Here is a 10,287-nt window from a genome sequence, read left to right on the forward strand (position 1 = left end):
TAACCGGTCTAGCGCTCCATCCTGTGTGCAGGCTTCCGTATAGCTCTCAGGGTCCCGGGCCTTGATGGCTGGGGAGGTCTGGGGTTCAGACCTATGTGATGACAGCGGGGGTTCACTCAGGCTGTCTCCATTTTTCATAGGGATCGGGCAAAGGTGGAGTCCAGTGTTGTATGTATGTTTTTGGGTGTCTGCACTGTACCTCTCTCATGGCGAACCAGTGACTCCTGCGTATGGAGAAACTGATACCGGATCTGTTTTGATGAAAGAGCTGGGGACACAGTGAGGACAGAGTTGGTATTTCATTATAACCATGTCTTGTTTATTCTTATGGTCTATGTTATCCTTAGCCCCTACACAGTTTAGGTGTAGATTTACAAAAATAATGTATCCTACATACACAGCTTGTAACACAGATCATTAATCTAACCTCTTTAATCCTGATCATGGCATTATGTCTGTTAGCCAAAGGCAGGAGGGAATGGGTTCTTGTAAAATGTCCAATTTGAATGCTGACCACGTTGGTACGAGCATCAACGGCTGGCCACTGTGTAACCAGGAAAACCACATGCTCCTTCTTCCCAGTTCTCTCCAATTCCTCCAGCTGTTTGTCAGTCTCCATTGTTATTTCACTGTTGAAAAAATATTTAGCAACAGCTCCAATAGTACCTGTAAAAGAGTCAGAAAGTCAAATAGTGTCAAAGCTACAATAAAGCATGAGGGACCGGTATTGTTCTGTATTATTACTATATTATTAATATATATGTATATATGTATATATATATATATATATATATATATATGTATATATATATATATATATATACGTATATATGTATATATATATATGTATATATATATATACATATATATATATATGTATATATATATATATATATATATACATATATATATATATATATATATGTATATATATATATACATATATATACATATATATATGTATATATATATATATACGTATATAGTAATAATAAATATTAATTTATTCGAGAGGAAGTTTTAATTACCAGGAACAATGTAAAACAAAACATGAACACACATGGTAATACATTTACCTAGGAGCTTACAGGTTTCTGCTACTGACAGCATGGTGATTTCATCTTTACGTACTTCATATGTCAGGAAAGTATCCTGGACTCCAGCTCCATCCCTGATTTTGGGAAGACAGTGGATTTCTTGTTTTTGTGGTTATGATAAAGAAGAAACTGTTGATGTGGTCCTGATGATTTTATTCTGGTCTGATGTCCACTGACATCATGACGGCGGTCCATGGAACCAGCATCAATGGTAGATAATAAAATATAGATACATAGAGCCCAGCAAGGGACAGTGGATCACTGAATATCTTCTAAAATACAACTTTGGCCAAAGCCAAAATACACAAAACAGAACTGTAGCCATAAGCAAACACAAATACTTTATTCCTTAGAGAAATAGGTTTTCACTCAAAAATAGGTTTGTCAAAAAAAAAAATCCTACATATATTTGGTGAAATAATAGAAATGTCTGATCATAACACACAACACGTGTGCATATACACACATAGTGAGTCTGCAATAGGACATACCAAAGGGGTTCAGTTTGTCTGAACCAAATACAGCACAGTGTATCTTAGGTCCTTCAGCACAAAATTAGCTCATCAAATTGTAGAAATATGTATCAAACAATTTCATTACTGCAGTTTCTTTAAACCACGGCTGCTGCATCCAATTCATGAATATGTGAGTTAAGTGTGAGAATCTGTAACTATCAAGCAACTCAGGAATGTTTAAGAAAAAAATATATATATATTATCATTTTTATTTTATGAGACTCATAAAAGTCCAGGTTGTCCATTATTGTAAACATTGTTTCCATGCTCAGAAAACTACATGAAAAACTAAAATGAAAATGTTTATTTATTAAAAAAATACAAAAATTATTTTCAAGCTTTTCTTCATTGGATCTTCAATTATATAGCTAAGTTGTCACTCTGAACCCTCATGCCTCCGTCTGGTAAAGGACTTAAACATTGAGTAAAGTCTAGGCAGAGGTTTGAACCATTCTTAATAAAGAACAATCATTTAGAGCCCACTCTTTCTTTAAAATATTCCAAAAAGTAATTTGACAAGAAGACAACAAACTGACAAGGTGCACTTTGGACGGACTGGTAGAGAAAACTTAGGTCTTGTTAAACATAGTCTGTTTAGATGTGTTACATTTTCCTAATGCAGCAAAAAAAAAAAAAAAAAATCCCAATGTACATATATGTTCATGAACAGACAGTGGCTGTGTTGATCACGATATAGTGGCCGTAGATAGGACCAACAACTAGAACCTAATGTGGTGTGTTCATGTCCTGGTGGGTTTCAGGTCCGTAACGAGGTCTGCAGAGCCCTCATGTCCCTCAGCAGCCTCAGGTTCCCCCTGCTTCTCTCTCCTGGTCTAACTTTGACTGGTGCAGCAGAGCGACCTCTAGTGGACATTGTGGAAGTCACCCTCACCTCACTCCCACTGCTCCGCCTGGAATTAGCTTCGTTTCTTAACTTCTTTATCTAGCGGCGAGGAAAAGGAGGGAAAACAAAATCTTACTTCTGCAATTTAGTTTTGTGTGAACGGACTTGTTTCAGTGTGAAAACCTACGTGTGTTTTGTGTTTGTAGAGCTTATTGATCTGTTCTCCTTTCCTCTCCATTTTCAGCAGCAGCCTCTCCTGCTCCCTCTGAAGTTCTTTTCTCTCCTGGTCTGAGCCACTGGCCTCCACCTGCCTCATCAACTCGTCCTGCTCCCTGCAACACAAACAGAGACTAAAATCCAACACTATTCTAAGTAAGTCACTCCTTATAGAGCTCATACGCAACTACACTCACAAGCTCATGAGTCTCAGCTCCTCCTGTAGCGCTTGTAGCAGCTCGGACAGCTCCTCCCCACTAGCAGAGGAGGAGGAGGAAGAGGAGCCGTCTGAATGCCTGCGGCAACCCGTCTCATAGCCGTTTGCGGTGTTAGAGAGGACGCGGCTGTTGCAGAGGTGTGGCTGGTGTCGCTTCAGGAGAGACAAAACTGACTGGACGTTTGCTCGGACTGAGTGGCTGCAGCCCACTGACTGAAAGTTAGGTCGGAGAGAAGAAAGAGAGTTAGGGAAGTGAAGCATTGAATAAATACCATTTTACATTCCAGCGCTAACGTTTGTGTGCCCATATTACCGTTCCAGCAACAAAAGGAACATCTCTGAGGCTCAGTCTATAGTGTGGTTGTGTGTAGGACGACTGCTGTGGTGAAGATTTCTGGAAAGAGGAAAATCAACATAAACAATAGTAAGATCCACAAGAGAATGTAGATTGGGGTGCATGAAGTAAACCTGCAGCTAAGCATTGTTTTTTTTAATCGGTTAATCTATCAAAAGTATTCATTAAATCATTTACTGTTCAAAATAATGAAATGATTAGTTTTTCTGTCCAACAGATTTTCAAAATATATTATTTTCATACCGACACTATCTGGAAAATTAAAGCGATTCTTATTCAAAAGTGTGGCGCTTTTTTGAGGAAATAAAAGCAGAGAAAATGCAACTTCAAAGATTAAGATGTACTTATAAAGAAGGAAAGAAGCATTCTCAAACAGTAGTAAAAACTTTGAAGCAACCCTGTGGAGTTCTTTACCTTTGAATAAGACTTCTTCTCTTTGGACTGTCTGCTGGACAGGCAAGGAGACACTGACTGCAGCAGTATCCTATTGGTCTCCAAACCTGTCTGTAGCTGAGGAACACAAACACAGAACATTATTTACAAGTGAGTGTGTGGAAATTTCAAGATTTACATTTAGCATAAAGAACCCAGTACGTAAAACAATAGACTACGCTTCCTTTCAAGTATAGCAAACATTACAACTGTCAATAGTGATGGTTGAAGCTAAAGAGAAATACAAATTAAATCGTTGTTACCCGATTGGCCTTTTCCTGGACAAGCTTTCTCTGGTGCTCCTCCTCCTGTAGTTTCATCTCCAGCTCCTGAATCTTTATCTGACATAATAAAACACATACAATCTTCTTCATTGTGGTAATAATAATAATAATAATAAGACAATTGATTTTTTTCCTCCTGTAACTGCCCACTTAAAACATCAATATTGTTTTCAACATAATTCCGGCTAAGTAAGACAACACCCACAAATGCCATTTCTTAACTGATCTGAAGAACCAGAGCTAGATCAGTGTATTTTGACTTACAGCATTTGGATTGTGATCCTTTAGAACTAATCAATTTCTACCAAATTACAGGTAGTTTTACCAAAAATGGACTTTTCCCTCTCAGACTGGGCTGTGTCCTTATCTGTACCTCAGCGTTGTTCTGTGTGCGTGTCAGCCTGAGATACTCCTGCTCCAGTCGCTCCAGCTTCTCCAACTGGGCATGCTCAGACACTACGTCAGACTGTTGATCAGCTGACCTGGCCGTCTCCATCGAAACCTGAAAGCATAGTGAACAATTAATAAAACACAAATCTACTCACTCACACCTTAGAGGCCAAAACGAATTGCATTAAAGCATGAGTGTTTATTGTGCTTCTTTTATTCTTTATTATTAATTCAGTAGCACTGGGTTAACCTGCTGTTTGAGCAGGATGGTCCTGTCTGCCTTGGCACCGCGCAACATCCTCCTCATGTGATCCAGCTGTCGCTCCAGCTTCACACAGCGAGACTCTGCAGCAGCCAGGTGAGTGATCAACACTGGAGAACAATGAGACACCATGAGATATAAGGAATAGGAGGGGAAATAAATAAGCTATAATATGTTATTCATGCACCCACCTTGATTGCAGTTGGACTGTCCACTTAATTCTCTTTCTGGGTCTCTGTGATCCTGTGAGAGTCTCTGCGTGAATCTATGTGTGTGTGATGCGTTTTTCCCCACAGTGTGCAGACTGCGCTCCGCATGTCCTTTCTCCAACTCCAATCTCCTGATCTTCTCCTGGAGGTTCCTCAGGGCAGATAAGATATCTACACGTTGGGTGGATTGAACATATTTAAGGCATGATTAAAGTCGTGGTATAAAAAGATATGATTTTTAGGTTTGGATGGAAAAAAACTGGAGGGTAGGCTGGGAAGAGAGGGAGGATAATGTGAAAAGAATGAATAGGTGTCGGTGCAACTGAGACGTTCAAGTAGTGCGGCATCATGTTACACATGCTGTTACCATGGAGCTCTGAAACACCACAATACCTGGAATGGAAACTTTGAAAATAAAACACAAACATGAATGCATAAATTAAAGAGTTACCTGCACTGCTGGTCTCTGGGAAGGCCTTTCTGGGTGATGATGGGCGACAAGACTGATGTGAGCGTGTTTGGGGTGTGTGATGCAGAAGTGTGTTGATGAAGGGACGGTGAGGAGGATAGTCCGTATAAGATGAAAGGCTGTCAGATACTACTCCACTGGGTGCTGGCGGTGGACAGAGCTCCTGCAGAGAAACGGGGCTAAATGTTGACCAACATCCACAATATCTGGCGAATATTGATTTCTACAGTACATTTTTGATATGAGATAACATGAGCTAAAACCTTACATTGCATGCTCTAATTGACCTTAACGTTACAACATGAGTCAAATATAACGTGAACACATTAAGGTGAAACTTCTCCAGGTCTGCAACATCATCTGAGTCTGAGTTGTAGCAACTGCTGCTAGGTAGCCGTATAGTCTAGCTATAGCTCCATAGAGCAGCTTTAACTCTCTCTTTTTAGTTCAATTATGCTAGATGTAATGTTAGTAATTTAAAGTCAAAGCTACCTTCTCCCGCGTAGCATCAGCACCGGGTGTTTCTGACAGCGTCTCCATTGAAATGCAGCCAATCCAGTCTGCGTCGCTTGTGCTGAGAAGTAAATTATGCACAAATATGTTAATGTTAGTTAAAAGTGAAATAACAGTCAACCCGTTTTTAATTCCTGATTGACAGCCCTGCTAGCTACGACTGTAGCTGCCACTGCTAATATAACTAGGTCATGAAAAGAAAACATCACTTGACAAGCCACACAATCCAGGGTTTCTGAGGGGTTAGATTGATTTCTACACCAGACTAGCCCGTCTGACGGTTTTAAACTACCGTTCTGTGTCGAGGCAGCCGCACCGGCGTGATCGTAGCGATAAAACAAACGCACACCGTTTTGGTTATCGGAAGTGTAGTTTTTCTTCCGCGATTATTCCAGAGTTTAGAACCCTACTGTTTCATAATACAACTACAATAACTGTGAGCCATCTGTGAGAGGCGGGGAGAGAGGGTTTGCAAGAGTTGCCGGGATTTTACTGGCATGTTTACAAGTTGTTGAACCTAAGAGGAGGTAGGTTAAGCTTCTCCCACGTTGTAGTTATAGATGTATGGTTGTAGTTTATAGCATACAATACAAATAACCGTAATTATCTAGCTAACGTTCAATAGACATGTAGGTTGCCGTTAGACACACCCGATTTGTAAGCTCTAAAGTTTAGTTCCTGTTAGCTATCTTATTGATACGTTTCACCTAACGTTAGCTGTTGAGGGTTTCTAGCTAAAATGAAAGCTAACGGTAGCTTAACTCATCCTGTCAGTAATTTAGATGTTGCTGTTAGCTACGACTTTACTAACGGATACTTAGCTAGCTAGCTAGCTATCACACAGTATAACGCAACGTGTATTGTTCGGTGACCCACATATTGTAAACATGGCTTTATGTCAGAAACTGACAAAAATATAATATATATTCTGCAATATTTCCCACGATTAGCTCATGGTCTTTGTGACCTAACGTTAACTGTGATATGTGGTATTTATACATACTTGCTCCTTACATATAAACATAATATTTGCACAAATGTGTTACTTAGTCTCATAATTGAATGAGTGTTTTGCCTCACTATAGCGTGTCTGAAATCTTTTTTAAGCAAGATATGAATGCATTTTCTGCAGAAGCCTGTTGCTGACCACCACCCGTCAAGAGTGAGATCCCATTTTCATCATGTCCTCAGAGAACACCTTGTGAGTCTTTTTAAATACCTGCAAAGCTTTTCTCAAATACATGGTTTGTATCTAGATGATTCACAGTTAAATCTGGCTACAAAACAATAAAACAATCTTAATGTACGAGTTGTACTGTGTGCTGTTTTTTTCTAGGGATGATGAGGATACCTTCAAGATCCTGATTGCTACAGATATTCACCTCGGTTACCTTGAGAAGGATGCTATTCGTGGCAACGACTCTTACAACACACTCGATGAAATCCTGAAATGTGCCAAGACAAATCAGGTACATACAAGTTGATAAATGTGTACGTGGATGACTCAACATCTTTATCTCTGTCTGCTTGAATGGACGTAAGAAAGTGTACCTGCTCTAAATGCCCACTGCTTTCTATTTGGTTTTTCGCTTGCAGGTAGATTTCATCCTGCTGGGTGGTGATTTGTTCCACGAGAACAAGCCGTCACGCCGATGCCTCCACAGCTGCATCACCATGCTAAGACGATACTGCATGGGAGACACACCCATACAGTTCAACATTCTCAGTGACCAGACTGTCAACTTCAACACCACTCAGTCAGTTCTGCTGCGTTAGTGTGGTCATTTTATCAAAATGTTGTCGTCTTGTTACATCAATGTTGTTTTTATGTTTGTTGACGTGTTGTAGGTTCCCCTGGGTTAACTATCAGGATGAAAACCTGAACATCTCTATTCCTGCATTCAGCATTCATGGTAACCATGATGACCCAACTGGGGTGAGTTGTGAATCAGCATAAAATAAATAACACCAGATCTTAATATCCAAGTATGTTTATGTGTGTGTCTGTTTGTTTTATTGTCACGGTTTCTTTGTTTCCACTCAAGGCTGAAGGTTTGTGTGCGTTGGATCTGCTAAGTGCCTCTGGTCTTGTCAATCACTTTGGTCACTCCCAGTCGGTGGAGAGGATAGAAATTAGTCCCATCCTCATGCAGAAAGGCAGCACCAAGCTAGCCTTATTTGGTCTTGGTAAGAGTTTATTTGTATCATGGTGAACTGTAAATACTCATTCCTAGAATATTCTTTGTCTGTGTTCCGCCAAGATTAGTAAAATGATTCATGTTTTGGTCTAAAATATTTATGCATTTGTGTTTAGGCTCTATCCCAGATGAGCGCTTGTACAGGATGTTTGTCAACAACCAGGTAACGATGCTTCGTCCCAAAGAAGACCAAGATGAATGGTTTAACCTCTTCACCATCCACCAGAACAGGTGTGTGCATATTAGTGGTTTCGGGATTCAAACCACTATATTTTCTCAATATCACTCTACACTTTGTGAATTGTTTTGAGTTGTTGTCTTTTCTGCCTATGTGTCCTCTCTAGGAGTAAACACGGACCCACTAACTACATCCCTGAGCAGTTCCTGGATGAATTTCTCGACTTGGTGGTTTGGGGTCATGAGCACGAGTGTTTGATTGCGCCAACCAGAAATGAACAGCAGCTCTTCTATGTGACACAGCCTGGCAGCTCTGTAGCCACCTCCCTGTCCCCTGGAGAGGCAACCAAGAAGTACAAACAAATACACACATGCTCACAATGGATAGTATACTCTATATTCTGTAGGTGTCTTAAAGAGATAAAGTTGCCCAAACACTCTGTTTGTGTGGATATAGGCACATAGGGCTGCTGAGGGTGAAGGGTCGTAAGATGAACCTGCAAAAGATCCCCCTAAAAACGGTGCGTCAGTTCTTCATCCAAGATGTGGTGCTGGCTGACTACCAAGACGTCTTCACACCTGATACACCCCAGGTCACAAAGAAGGTGGAGAACTTGTGCTATGCAAAGGTAACACTTAAAAGTCACCAGCAAACATCTATTGCTCATCTTACCATTTGTGTCCTCATCTGTCCCCTTATATCTGTGTCTTAATCTTCCTGTCATTCTGTAGGTCACAGAGATGTTGGAAGAAGCTGAAAGAGAACGACTTGGATGTCCGCTCACCCCAGAAAAACCTCTTATTCGCCTGAGGGTAAGATGGGCACACTTGCAGCGTGTGCACACACATTTCCATTCGCGCTTCAGTCAAGTTCATCGTCTTCATTGCCTTCCCAGGTGGACTACAGTGGAGGCTTTGAGACGTTTAACACTTCTCGCTTCAGTCAGAAGTTTGTCGACCGCGTAGCCAACCCAAAAGACCTCATTCACTTTCTCAGACGCCGCGAGCAGAAGGAGGACATCAAGGGTCTGAGTCAAGCTAAATACACAGCTATGGATCTACAGTATACACCATTGGTTCATTTACAGCATTATCTATTTGACATGTTTACATTTTTGTGCTTTTTAGATGAGGTCAATGTGGACTACAGCAAACTGTTAAAAACCACAGCAGTTGAGGGGCTGAGAGTGGAGGACCTGGTTAAACAGTACTTTGAGGCTACCGAACAGGTACTACATACACAGTTTTACATTCACACACTTACTGGGTTTCATAACACTTTTTCTGTTGAATTTTTATTTATTTTTTTTCATAAAAAGTGTGTGCATATCTCCACAGACAGTGCAGCTGTCCCTTCTGACAGAGCAGGGCATGGGGAAGGCAATCCAGGAGTTTGTAGACAAAGATGAGAAAGACGCCATTGAGGAGCTGATCACTTACCAGTTAGAGAGGACACAGCGCCACCTCCAAGCCAGAGGAGTAACCACGGAGCAGGATATAGACACTGAGGTAAGGGCTGGGGCTAGCATGGGAAGTAGGGCAGAGGATGGTACTGTTGCACGTCATTAACAGAATGCATGCTTTTACACTTTCAGATCCGGCGATTCAGAGACTCTAAAAAGAACACAACCGAGGAAGAGAATGAAATCAAAGAAGTAAGTAATGATTGCACACAAGCCTTAAATGTTGTGTGGTCTGTTGTGTTACACTGTGTGTGCTTCATTTCTCCATTTCTCAGGCTATCAACAGAGCCAAAGCTCACCGTTTGGAGCGTGGCAATGAGCCTGCAGACTCTGATATATCCAATGAGCTGGCTTTGGACTCTGACGAAGGCTCAGCCCCATTTGCTCCCCCCACACGAGGACGAGGAGGCAGGGGGCGGGGCCGGGGTAGGGGAAGGGGGAGAGGTGAGTTATCATAGTATCTGTCACTAAGATGAAGTGAAAGTATAGGTGCAGCGAGAGTAAGACGGTGGTAAATAGTTGTTCCACAGGTTTTTATATATATATATATATATATATATATATATATATATATATATATATATATATATATATATATATATATATAATGTTGTGCATTGCATCATAGATCCTTGTTCTGAGTTGT

The 10,287-nt window shown here is 40.8% G+C and overlaps 2 protein-coding genes across 2 annotated transcripts in view; one reads left to right on the plus strand and one right to left on the minus strand.

The window, feature by feature from the left end:
* Positions 1–1,338: 1,338 nt before the first annotated feature.
* On the minus strand, positions 1,339–6,014 carry cep57 (centrosomal protein 57). Its single transcript, XM_068711062.1, has 11 exons — positions 5,783–6,014; positions 5,273–5,453; positions 4,804–4,992; positions 4,601–4,722; positions 4,334–4,462; positions 3,940–4,017; positions 3,659–3,754; positions 3,203–3,283; positions 2,870–3,102; positions 2,644–2,788; positions 1,339–2,555 (listed from the first exon to the last, which is right to left on the minus strand). Exons 1-11 carry the CDS (start codon positions 5,828–5,830, stop codon positions 2,370–2,372), a joined length of 1,488 nt encoding a protein of 495 aa, XP_068567163.1. The 5' UTR covers positions 5,831–6,014; the 3' UTR covers positions 1,339–2,369.
* Positions 6,015–6,258: 244 nt separating this feature from the next.
* mre11a (MRE11 homolog A, double strand break repair nuclease) overlaps positions 6,259–10,287 on the plus strand; it is a 5,466-nt gene continuing 1,437 nt past the window's right edge. The window contains exons 1-15 of the mRNA XM_068711048.1: positions 6,259–6,330; positions 6,936–7,004; positions 7,140–7,272; positions 7,400–7,560; positions 7,652–7,739; positions 7,849–7,990; positions 8,118–8,232; positions 8,346–8,531; positions 8,636–8,807; positions 8,911–8,991; positions 9,075–9,204; positions 9,307–9,407; positions 9,517–9,687; positions 9,774–9,833; positions 9,917–10,085. Coding sequence (XP_068567149.1) covers positions 6,985–7,004; positions 7,140–7,272; positions 7,400–7,560; positions 7,652–7,739; positions 7,849–7,990; positions 8,118–8,232; positions 8,346–8,531; positions 8,636–8,807; positions 8,911–8,991; positions 9,075–9,204; positions 9,307–9,407; positions 9,517–9,687; positions 9,774–9,833; positions 9,917–10,085 — 1,729 coding nt within the window. The 5' untranslated portion in view covers positions 6,259–6,330; positions 6,936–6,984. The remainder of the gene's footprint in view (positions 6,331–6,935; positions 7,005–7,139; positions 7,273–7,399; positions 7,561–7,651; positions 7,740–7,848; positions 7,991–8,117; positions 8,233–8,345; positions 8,532–8,635; positions 8,808–8,910; positions 8,992–9,074; positions 9,205–9,306; positions 9,408–9,516; positions 9,688–9,773; positions 9,834–9,916; positions 10,086–10,287) is intronic.

Source organism: Cebidichthys violaceus, unplaced genomic scaffold (genome assembly GCF_023349555.1).
Source record: "Cebidichthys violaceus isolate CVI_PGR_0920_01 unplaced genomic scaffold, fCebVio1.0.p SCAF_1, whole genome shotgun sequence".
NCBI lineage: Eukaryota > Metazoa > Chordata > Actinopteri > Perciformes > Stichaeidae > Cebidichthys > Cebidichthys violaceus.

Bases quoted from the DNA above. Each gene is read 5' to 3' on its own strand.
- cep57 (XM_068711062.1), bottom strand. From the start codon at position 5,830: ATGGAGACGCTGTCAGAAACACCCGGTGCTGATGCTACGCGGGAGAAG. The intron at 4,993-5,272 runs GTAACTCTTTAA...CCCAACGTGTAG, and splicing joins CCCAGAGACCAGCAGTGCAG to ATATCTTATCTGCCCTGAGG. The intron at 4,463-4,600 runs GTTAACCCAGTG...CTATGCTTTCAG, and splicing joins CCATCCTGCTCAAACAGCAG to GTTTCGATGGAGACGGCCAG.